Source organism: Anser brachyrhynchus, assembly GCF_964034855.1.
Source record: "Anser brachyrhynchus genome assembly, chromosome: 4".
NCBI classification, from domain to species: domain Eukaryota; kingdom Metazoa; phylum Chordata; class Aves; order Anseriformes; family Anatidae; genus Anser; species Anser brachyrhynchus.
Window position 1 is genome coordinate 46,592,616 of NC_137698.1, and position 11,802 is coordinate 46,604,417.

At 42.7% G+C, this 11,802-nt stretch overlaps 2 protein-coding genes and 1 long non-coding RNA gene across 4 annotated transcripts in view; 1 reads left to right on the forward strand and 2 right to left on the reverse strand.

The window, feature by feature from the left end:
* LOC308194988 overlaps positions 1-1,806 on the reverse strand; it is a 46,345-nt gene extending 44,539 nt beyond the window's left edge. Inside the window, exon 1 of the long non-coding RNA XR_013951119.1 lies at positions 1,487-1,806. This is a non-coding gene — a long non-coding RNA (uncharacterized lncRNA). The remainder of the gene's footprint in view (positions 1-1,486) is intronic.
* A 50-nt stretch (positions 1,807-1,856) lies between these two features.
* ABRAXAS1 (abraxas 1, BRCA1 A complex subunit) lies at positions 1,857-9,434 on the forward strand. Of its 2 annotated transcripts, XM_080591644.1 has the most exons (9): positions 1,857-2,040; positions 2,570-2,660; positions 4,014-4,050; positions 4,903-4,969; positions 5,661-5,854; positions 6,810-6,929; positions 7,529-7,613; positions 8,074-8,185; positions 8,330-9,434. In XM_080591644.1, the coding sequence occupies exons 1-9, from the start codon at positions 1,954-1,956 to the stop codon at positions 8,755-8,757; spliced, it is 1,221 nt and encodes a 406-aa protein (XP_080447770.1). In that variant the 5' UTR covers positions 1,857-1,953; the 3' UTR covers positions 8,758-9,434. The 2 variants fall into 2 exon arrangements, with proteins under 2 accessions (XP_080447770.1, XP_080447771.1); XM_080591645.1 differs by lacking the exon at positions 2,570-2,660 and having other exon boundaries at positions 1,859-2,040.
* A 2-nt stretch (positions 9,435-9,436) lies between these two features.
* On the reverse strand, positions 9,437-11,801 carry MRPS18C (mitochondrial ribosomal protein S18C). The gene is made up of 6 exons (XM_080591672.1): positions 11,652-11,801; positions 11,504-11,565; positions 10,461-10,544; positions 10,005-10,062; positions 9,634-9,693; positions 9,437-9,545 (listed from the first exon to the last, which is right to left on the reverse strand). Exons 1-6 carry the CDS (start codon positions 11,701-11,703, stop codon positions 9,475-9,477), a joined length of 387 nt encoding a protein of 128 aa, XP_080447798.1. The 5' UTR covers positions 11,704-11,801; the 3' UTR covers positions 9,437-9,474.
* Position 11,802: the final 1 nt, after the last annotated feature.

Genomic DNA, 11,802 nt, shown 5'->3' on the forward strand with positions numbered 1-11,802 from the left:
TTTATGTTTGTTTGTTTCAACCTCACATTTAACAAACTCCTCACCTGATCGCTGCTCAAGACTGAAATCATCTCTGGTCGTTTTAGTTTCCTTTTAATGAAGAGCGAAGCGCATGCTTCACTTGTGAAAACTGCGAGAACAACCTTAAAGAACACTTGTTGTAAGCAATTTCATTCTGAATATTCATTCATGGAAACCACACTGCCTTCATGTACTCAAGTGCAAATAGCCCCTGCTATTTGGGTCCATACTCTAACTGGTCTGTCCGCTGTTCTTTTAGGTCAGCACGGATCCCATCTATGACATCTATGACACAAAACAGCTCTGTGTTTACATCTGACCACCACACAATTGTGCTATTTATGGTTTATCTCTGCCTATCAACAGAACAATTATGACAACAGTAAAGAAATACATTTAAGCATCGTATGAATCATTAGGATGATTGTAACACATTCAGGTCTGACCACACAAGCATAATTGTTTCCACCGAAGGCAAATTCAGCCATTAGAGAACCTTATTCATCCAATCCAGCAGCTTAGGCAGGACTGCATCTTTGTATCGCTGGAGCAAGGAGCCCTCCACCTGTTCTGACTACATCTGTTTGCTTCCGCGGTGTACAGATATTTGTCAGATGGGCATTGCGTGACGCTCAACATGCATCTCGCATGCCATCAATATATAGATCTTGCACACAGTTTGCACACCACCAGTGCTGATAACAGCAGAATAATGTGTCAGTACCCCACATTCATCACACTGATTAAATGCATAAAATGCCCTCACTGTCCTTGGGTAGAATGAACTGTAAATCACAGTGCAGGGAAGGGAACTGCTGCACAGTTCCTGAAAGATGCCAGCATTCATGTCCATTTTCACCATTTTCTCCACAAACAGGTATGTAACTGGTCACATCCATCCGTTCTTGTTGCCACCACCATGGCAACATGATCCATCATAGAGTTGTTTGTTCCACTACATCACTTCAGTTGTATTGTATTTATTACCCACTCATTGAATGCCCTGCGACCTGTGTTGCAAGAAATGCCTAATAGTTGTTTCCTGTTCATCTCAGTCATTCCGCATCACCTGGACACTTTGTCATCCCTCTGCTCATTTATGTAGGTGTTGAGGGGGGAAAAAAGTCTTAGCCTGTCCATCTCTCTACTGTGAGAACTGGTGAGAAATTCCAACAATTTTCTTCTTTTAAATACTCATAGCGTTTACAGATATTTAATGTATAGTTAAATCATTAAGTGTGCCAGAGCTAGCCATTCTCCTTCTAAATCCTGCTGACAAGTTAAAGGGACAAGAAATTGTACTGAAAGTGTTAATCTCATATGCATGGTAAAAACACACAAAAATACACATATAACATCCCAAATTGATGGAAAAAGCCCTTGAGAGACTGCAAGTGCATTCATCTTATTTAAAAACTCAGGAAATGAATGTGTAAGACTAAGAAAATGCTTATAGCACACTTACATACAGTCCTGATGAGTGATGAAATCAAACATTGCCTTTCCCGAAGTGCAGAAACCGTGGTGGCCTTGACACCAGATCTCCGATCACATTTCTAAGAATGGAGGAACTTTAACTTCTCCCATCCTCCGGTTTTGTTTTGTTTTCCTAGAGCTGTCTTCTGGCTGATCTAGTCCGGAACACCTGCAACGTGTGAGAAAAAGTACTTTAGTGCAAATATGTCACTGATGTTTTGAGGCTTTAGCAGAGCAGGACGCGTTATGCCGCTACTGGGAGCAAGCCGCCTGCCCTAGCCTTCGTGATTTTGTCGTTCTGTGAGTTACACGTACGGGGGGAGCTACCGACCCGGCCCCGGCTCCCGCCCGCCGCGGCTCCCCTCAGAGCGGCCGCCGAGCGCGGCCCGGCCCTGCCCTGCCGCCGCCGGCCGCTGGGGGCTCCCTCCGCCGCGGCGGGCCCGCCATTGTCGGGGCATGGAGGGCGAGAGCACGTCGGCCCTGCTCTCGGGCTTCGTCTTCGGCGCCCTGGCCTTCCAGCACCTCAGCACCGACTCGGACACGGTGCGTGCCGCGGGGCCGGGCCGGGGGCCGCGCGGGGCGGGGAAGGGCGGCGGGGCCGGGCGGGCTGCCCGCCGCCATGTCGCAGCCCGCCTCCGGCCTGCCCCGCGCCGCCTGCGGGACCGCGGCCGGGCCCGGGCGCTGCCGAGGCCCCGCCGCAGTAACGCCGGGAATTGGGGGCTTTTTGTCGGGGAAGGCACGAGGAGGCGGCCCGAGGAGGGGTGCAGCCATACCATAGCCCTGCTGCTCCTGCAGCGGCTGATAAAAGTTGTGGGGTGAGCCCTGGACAGCACATGCCCAACCCCACACTCCTCGGGTTTGAATAAAAATATAAGGGATGGCAAACACTCGAGTACACCTTAACTTTTTCTTTCCCCTTACCTACTTGCATCTGTTTACAAATGAATGAGAACCTGCTTCGTTTAAAAAAAACAGACAGCAACAGCTTTTTTCTCCACCTAACACGTTTCTAGTTACTGTTAATATCAGAGCAGCTCTGCTAACATGAACTTACCTTTTTTCCCCTAAAAAGGAAGGATTTCTCCTCGGAGATGTGAAAGGCGAAGCCAAGAACAGCATTACTGACTCACAGATGGACGATGTTGAAGTGGTTTACACTATCGGTCAGTGCACCCACACCTCTAATAGCGCTCTGATGTCAGGGCATATATGGCTACATGCATCTGCTAGATCCTGGGGGCCCCATTAACACCAAAATACACACACCAAGTTCATTTTACAACACTTCAATTGCTGAAAAAAATTGATCTGAAAAAGTTGAAGGTTTAAACAGAAATATGAGTTTTTAACTCCTTGATTAGCTGTTCTTTGCCAGTCTTCTCACATTACAAATAACACAGGGTTTAGACTTCCTCTTTGTCTTAGCTATGTCACTTCACCCCTGCTCAACTACAATTGCCTGGCAGAAACTTGGCATATTTCAGTGATGTGAACTCTAATGCATTAGTACCTATTTCAAAATTTGCAGCTCATAAAATACTTCATGTGAATGATGCAAATTATAAATTTCATGTATTATTCATATCAAATATGTATTTGATATTCATATCAAATATGTATTTTGCCTTAAAATTGTCACTGCATTGGGAGTAGATGCATGTATTACAGTAGCCCTTAAAAACAATGAGTATACACAAATTTAACCCGCTTCTTTTAAAATACTGTCAATAGATCAAGAAAAAGAACCATCTAATACAGCATGTCTTCTTTCCAACTTTACTGAAAGCACTGTAGAGAGAATTCATGCCTCATTTTCCTTTTTTACCCCGGGACACAATTAAGGAAGGTGTGACACTTCCCTCTACTCAATTTCACTGCTGAACAAAAAGTATGGGGATTTTTTTTTGTGGTGCCCCTAGTCATATTACACAGATTTTCACACAGGCAGAGTTAGTTGCTTCATATTTTTTGGAGTTCTATTTATTTTGCTAGATTTATTTTGCTAACTTGTGAAAATGAATATAGTGGAGAATTTGTGTAAAGAAAAGCTTTTTCAAATGCCATCACCTACCCTCTTTTCTGGTAGTCAATTTTTTTTTCTGGTAGTCAATTTCCCAGTTCTGATCATATACCCTTTTTCCAGCCTCATTTTCCTAGCTACCAGCATCTGTGCTTTGTTGCAAAGTAACTTAAGTGAACTGTTTCATATTGCATTCTGTTCCTGTAGTCAACAGGAAAGGGAGGGAAAAACAAAATAGCAAGTGTGATTCTGCACTTGACAAAACCAAAATGTATCAAATATACATAACTTATGTAAGTGGTTCCCCTTTCCATTTGAAGAAACTTTGTTACACTTGTTTCCTTTCTTAAGATTAAGAAGATAGCTTGAGATTAAGTAGATAATTGGATATAAAGAAAGTTCTTCCTTGTTCCTTTTAACAATTCACATGACAGCATACATAAGAATGTACATCTTGAGCTGACAAACACAAAGTAATATTGCTTTCTCATTTCAGATATACAGAAGCATATACCATGCCACCAGTTGTTCAGGTGAGAATTTTAAGTAAAAAGATATGGAAACAATATTAACCCTAATTTTAGCTCTACAGAAAGTTAAACTTGTCTTACGTGATGGAAAAAATCACGGAGCTGTAACAATGAATGCAGGGTCAGCACCATGGAATTACAGATGCAAAATGCCTTATGTTAATTTTACATTGGATCTACAAGCTTTCTTCGTGTTTGTCTCTAAGTAAAATGCAGGTATGGTGCACCACATTCTAGTGAGTGCTGCAGAACTGTATAAGCTACAGAATGATGTCAAACTGCTGCACAAAAAGCAATGATTGCTTTTCTAAAAGAACACATCCTGACCCCTAAGCCTGTAAGAAGAGAAAAAACAAATGCAGAGCTCTAAGTAGGGCAGAAGAAAAACACACAAGTCCCACGTCAGGAGTCATTTCACAGACCAGTAGTATTTTGAGTTCTATCATAAATAGGAACACAGCTGTGCAGGTTTACTCCCTGTAAGAGGAAAATTGCGACATGATTCCCCTCTCAAATCTTCCTAAAAATTAAGAAATCAAGATACCGCTAGAGAGGCGCTTCGTGTCAGATTGAAGGCATTTTTTGTAGTTGTGACTCAAGTATACAGATGTCACCTTTGTGTCCCAGTAGCACTGATGCCAGAAGAGCATCTGTGCTGTTAACAAGACCACCTCAACAGCTATTTGAGCAAACAGCAATGAAAGTAAGGGCAGTCCTACCACAGAGGCTGTGTCAGCACAACTTTAATGGCTTCTTTCCCTCCAGTACACCTAAGGCAAGATGACTGCCAAATCACTTGGAAATAATTACTTCCTACAGTAACATTTTGTCCTAATTGTCATAATTTTCTTCTAGCTTTTATAATTCTGCAGGAGAACTGAACAAACCAGCCCTGAAGAAAATACTATCTGGCTGTAAGAAGGTATTTTATTTTCAAATCTAACACATACCACAGGGCCACCTTAGATTTTGAGGCTTGTTCTGATCAGTGGTATTAAACTATTCCATCTTGTATCTAATCCCTCATACTACTTGTCAAGGCACCTGCATTATTTATCCCCCTAAAGAATACTACCCATTCAGGTTATCTTTGACTAAAGTTTGCCTCTCTGTATTATCGCAACTTGATTTTTTCGTATTAATTTCTCAAGTGAATTCTTAAAACCTTCCAAAGGAATTCCACCAATTTCTAGGTTGAGATCAATTGAGGTCAGCTCACTCCACTGGTTAAGCACCACGTGAACAAAATCATGTACTGTTTTCTCCGTACGATGTTTTACAAGGGGAAGAAGTAGAAGCTGGAAAGCAGCAAACAGCTAAATAGTCAAACCAAGTTTGCAGACTTATAAGATTGAGCCAAACCTCAGTAAACAAGCCAATTCAGTAGATTTCACAAGGATAAAAACTGTCATACCTAGAAGATATACTTGTCGTATAAGAATAGAAACTGTCATACCTAGAAAATAGTCTTGGATGCTTTAAGAATTGAAAGTATCTCCTTATGTGTACAGGAGAGTTCACACTCATGAATCTTACTGGACCCTCCAATTTGCTTTGTTATGGCATGCAAGGACATTAAAGAATAGTACTGATGAGTTTTCTTCTGTCTGCAGAACGTAATAGGATGGTACAAATTCAGACGCAACACAGACCAGATGATGACATTCCGAGAAAGACTTCTCCATAAGAATTTACAGTCCCACCTATCAAACCAGGGCCTTGTATTCCTTCTGTTAACTTCTAGCGTGATGACAGAAAGTTGTTCAACTTACAGACTGGAACATGCCTTACACCGGCCACAAGAAGGGTAATCAGTTTGTTCTCTAGTTATGACAAAGCTGTTAAATATTATATACACTATGATTTGACCTTTTTTATTTGACTTTTTTTTTAGTTGCAACTGGATTACTATTAATAATAGTTTTTTCTCTAGAAAGCGTTAAAAGTTAGTTTTTTTTATACTGGTAGAGCCCTTACAGGCACAGCTGAAGCCTCACCCTCAAGTTCTGTTCAAGAACTTACTGATTAGCAAGCAATAGGACAAGAGGAAATTGCCTCAACTTGTACCAGAGGAGGTTTAGGTTAGAAAGCAGAAAAACAGGAAAAACTTTGACTGAAAGGGTTGTGAAGCATTGAAACAAGCTGCCAAGGCAAGCGCTTGACTCACCATCCTTGGAGGTATTTAAAAAGATAGATACATACAGTGCTTAGGGTCATGGTTTTGTGGTAGACTTGGCAGTACTAGATTAACGGTTGAATCTGATCTTAGCGGTCTTTCCCAACCAAAATGATCCCATGAATCCAAAGACTTGCCATTATAATCATGTGCAGTGCCAGCACTGGACTGCCAACTCATTTACACAATAACCGTTATTGGTGAAATCATTATTTCACCAAACAGGTAACTGTTCAGTTTTCATCTTTATGTGTAAGTGAAGATGTATTAAATTGCTCATTGAACTATTTCAAGCTGTTGGTAGCTTTTAATCAGCTTTAGAGGTATCACCACTCACTGCTAACATGCTACATTTAACAAAGTACTGTGTTACTATACAACTGACATTCAAAAGCAGGGAAAAAAAATCTACACAGGCAGTGCTTTAAGTCTCCTCTCTTGCAGGATTTGTTTGGACTCAGTGATCTGTGATACCACTTTCAGCAACAGTTAATGCTGTATGCCCCTGGTTGCGATGCTTACTGTGTGGGGACATTCACCTACTCAAAAGGCGTTGAAACATTTTTTCATACTTATGCTTTTTAAGTCTTTTTCAGAAAGTCCCCTTGGTGGTTACCAACTTGGGTATGGCTGAACAGCAAGGTTACAGAACAGTGTCTGGTTCCTGCATATCTTCTGGCTTTGTGAGAGCAGTGAGACAACACAGGTACAATACGCAACTTACATACCAGTATCCGTAGCTTTCCAGTAAGGCTGGCATAACCACTTGCTTTAGTTATTCCCAAGTGCCTCTACTGACAGCACAGCTACACCCTGCTCACTTCATTTCCTGCAGTTACCAGCCTTGGCAAGCAACTTAGAAATTAGTTGAGCCATGTGCTTTGCAGAGAGAACAGTCTCAAAACTGGCACCGAGTGCTGAGCTAACCTACATAAGGTAACTGGAACTGATATCTCAGTGACAGTGCATGTGAAATGATACAGTCCTGTTAGAACAGGAGAGCCCATCCAGATTTTTAGCCTGGAAAGAGCAGTTCATACCTAACTTTTAACTCAAACTAAAGCTCCGGGTTACTTCTTGAGCCTCCTAGTTTTATGCATTCGCCAGTAGCCAGCACCATCTTCACTTAATTCACATCTTGTGAGTAAAACCTTTAAGAAGTCTACCTCAGGAATTGCTAATTCTAAATCAAACTAATGAATAAAGACCTAACGCATCTTTCTGGATTGAAGCTCCTTGAAAGTGAACACTAGTATCCATTTAAATCATTAGTTTTGAATTATACAATTTGTTCTTTGTCTGCAGGTCAGACTTCTTTTATGAAGATGGATCCTTACAAGAGGTTCATAAGATAAATGAGATGTATGCCACCTTGCAGGAGGAGCTGAAGGTCAGTCAAGTATATCTGCTGGTACAGGTATTTTCACTACTACTATAAAATAAAGCAAAGGGCATAGCATCCTGCAATAAGTCAAACAAAGCTAATTCATCAAACAAAAGATCCGCAAGTTCTTGGCTGTACTTTATCTTCTCAGAGACAAGTTTCTATTCAATCAACTTAATCAATAAATCCTTAGGGACACTAAAAATTCCTCAAAGTAGGATTGTTCCTAGGGTGTGGCCTGTACTTTGCTCCCATTTACCCAAAAGTTCTGTAGGAAGTAAAACACATGGCATCTGGTACAAACAAGGTTTCAGTTCTTATCTTCAAAACCAGCCTCAAGCTTCTCATTTCAGCTTTTCAATACTCTGTGTTTAGCACGAGCAACAGTAGCTTTAAGGTGTTTGCTACAACACTAAATTCAATTTACGTGCATGCAGTTAATCCCAAAATGGAACTTTCCTTGCAGAATATATGCTCTACAGTAGAAGTCAGCGAACGATCTGTAGAGAAACTCCTAGCAGAGGTGAGCCAATTGAAAGAAGAAATAAAGAGAAAAAAGCAACACAAAAACTCTTCAGGTAAGTTATATCCAGTGCTAATATTCATAAGACTGCCAAGTTTAATTTCATTGGCGTCAGCAGAAAACACTCAAGCTTGAAGCCACCAGAACAAAACTGGTACAAGTTTGAGAGGGTCTTCAACTCTAGCATTTGTTTTTTCAGGGGAGAAACAAAATCACCCAGAAGAGCCCAAGGAAAATGTTTTGCTTTGTCAGGCACTGCAAACATATTTCCCCAATTCTGGGCTTCAGACATGTATTGTTTCCTTCAAAGGAAGAAGGATATCCAAGAATTGCTGTAAGACAGACCATAATATTAATATCATGGACAAACTGACTCTCATGGTAGAGGAAAAGGACTTCCCTGAACCTGAAACAAGACAATTTAGCAAGCGCAAAGTCAAAGGGACCACCACAGGACCGAAGTCTTTTAAGAAATCCAGATCCCTGCAGCTTCACCAAAAGTTACTTCAAGATCAGGAGGACAGCGACCAGGAAAAGAAACTTACACTGAGTAGCACTGAAACAGATGAGGAGGTGCTGGAGAAACTGAAAGATATAAACGAATACCCACACTCTCCCACTTTCTGATGACTTAACAGCTTCCCCAAACATATTTGCACAAAAAGCTACTGCCAGCATATTAAAGTAACATACCAGTTTATAGCACTGCAGGGATGGAAACAGCTTACTGAATCTTTGTCAAGTACAAAGGTTTATTTTAATGCATTAATTCTGTTTGGCATAAGTTGAGCAGAGTCCAAATCACATTCCCTCATTTGGCCTTCCAGAGTTAAGCCTGTATTTTCTCTCTCTCAGGGTTTTAAGACTACACTAGCAGGGCGTTAGCAGTCATGTCACATACTGCCTCCGTGATACAACCTCAAGGTGCTGCAGAAGAACCCAAGGCCACGCCATCAGTGAGCCTCACCTCAGCAGAAGCCGATGCCAAGAACGTCAGATCCAAGGCAACATCCTGAGGAATAGCTGTTTACATATAGAGCCAAAGTCTTAATATTTTCTCCTATCAGTAGCTCTCCAGCATTCTATTTCCCCCTTCCAATTGAGGGAAGGAAAAAGGAGCGAACTTGAGCAAGACTTTTGATAACTTCAGTGGTCCACACAGCTGGGGATTTGTGCCATCCCGCTAGGCATTCATTATTCCTTCCAACAAGTTCAGAGACTTGACGCTGCAACTGACCACCCTTCAGTCAGTGATGCAGTACAGCAACCAGTGACATTCCCAATAAAGAATTACGTAAGCAGTACGTTTAGTTTTATTGTTTATTTCTTTACAGTATATAACTCTCAATACTTAACATTACAAATTTTGGGGTCTGTAAGAAATGATGTGTTCTTAAACATAACTGGCATAAATCCTGTAAGAAAATAAGATGAGTGGTTTTTTTCTTAAATCAATGGTAAGCTTGACTTACCAAACACCCAAGGAAGTATAATGATACTTACCAAGTACCTGAGCTCTTTTAATGGTTTTTGAAATTTCCTTCTGCTTCTTGTTACACAAGCCTAAAGAAAAAACATTTTTAGGCTCCTGACTTGAACAATAACTCGGTAATAAGTTAAGGGACTAAATCATTTAGTTGCAAATCCTTCTAGTTTTGTCCGAGTCTTCCTATAAAAACTCATGTGTGCCTATACAAACTGCTAAAATACAGAAAATAATTAATTTAATTTCTTCAAGTCTACTCATGAATATAAAGGCTTCAAAAATGTGTATTATCAGTAGTAATGACTTGTGTAAACGTATCTAATAAAATCTGACCTAAGCACTAAAAGACTTTAACATCAAATAGTAAATAGGATTTAATTTCACATACCTGTTAAATGCCTGCCATAAATGCGGCCAGTATATGGAGATACAAACTGGGACAGAAGCTATTAAAAGAGAGGAATATCAGTTCGTGTTACTTGTAGCTCAGAGAAGCTTCAGCATATTTTATTCCTCGCATTACATTTTTAATATTTGGAACTGTTTCTTACAGAGCTTAGTTTTCCCAGACAGGGGAACAAGGACAGCTTGGACGTCCATAGCATCCTGCATGCCACAACATTTAAGTCACAGTAAAGCAGAATTAGAACAAAGCACTCCTTTTCAAGGACACCAAGCTTCATATCTGTATATATAGGCCCAGGGGGCTGAAGAGGTTCCATGACACTACTTCACCCTTTCCTGTGAACTTCCTCGCCCAGTTATCCTTGGGCTGCTGCCTCCCACCCTTTGAGCACAAGCACGTTACCTTTGTTATCTAAGCACACCTTTTCAGAGTACTCACCTGAACGTTCTTGTAGTCCACCTTTATCCCACACAAGACACACTTTTTAGGAGGTTCTTTATAAGGATTCTCCATTTCTATGGGCTGTAATTAGACAATTATTAACAAGCTGCAACACTGCAGGTAAGTGATCAGTTTGTACTTGTTTTAATCTACGCCATAAAAAAAACAGAAAGTGCCTTAACAACAGTGAGGATATTTAGCACAAGTGACATTTCTCAAGCATTAATATGAGCGCAGCTGTCTTCACCTACAGTTGTCAAATGCACTGCATGGTACCTAACAGCCTAAAAATCCATATTCCACACAACTACATGATCAATGCTATCCCAACTGCCAATGTGACCAATCAATTATAGTCATCATTAAGATGAAAGTTACGCCTACTATTTAGCAGAGAGTATCTACATAGAACAGTAACAGAATAGCACTGACTACTCCTGAAAAGCTCCTTCTAAGACCACTCCAAGGGAAGCGTCCCAGGTCTGCTCGTGCCATCCTTTAAGGAGGATGTTGGACCCACTCCTGCGCCCTGAGGAGCCGCTCTCAGCTTCTGAGCACACCTGGCACCAGCACAAAAAAGCTTCGCTGCTCCAGCAACGTAGGTTACCCTTGTGCATGTGAAGAGACTTATTTCACAAGTTACGCTAGAGAGGAACATGTCTGCTGGCAACAGCCACCACACCAGTGAGGCCCGCTAAGTGTTTTCTGAGGTAGTCACAGAAAAACACTTCAACACTTGGTTTGTGCGTGAGCTACGGAAACAGCGATATTAAGCAACGACAATCACGACAGCAGACCGTGTCTCTGCAGTTACTTGCATTATTGACACCGCACCGTAAATTCAGGAGGCAATCACAAGCGCACCACCTGCAGCGGCCGGTGCTGCAAGGCTTCCCTCGCCCAGAAGGGCGCCAGGCACGGAGCACCGAGGCGCTGCGCCGCCTGCTTCTGCCGTTAGCCCCCCCCCGCCGGCGGGCTAACGCTCGCTCAGGGTTACGAGGCGCCGCGTGCAGCCGCCCGCACCGAGGCGCAGCCCTTACCTGGTCGGGGCCGGGCAGCGCCTGCTGCTGCAGGAGGCGGCGAGGCCCTTCCCCCCGCGGGGCTGCAGGGGACAGAGACAAGGCCGTGAGCAGCGGCAGGGCAGGGGGGGCCCCGAGCCACCCGCCCCGAGCCCCCCCCCCCTCTCACCCGGCGCCCAGCTCCGCCGCGCCACGGCGGCCGCCAACCCCCGTGCCGCCATCTTGTTCCCACAGCCGGCACCGCTACGTCACTTCCTGCCCACCGCAGCTCCCGCCCGAGTCTCTCGCCAATCGGAAATGCGATCCTCTGGCCAATGGAA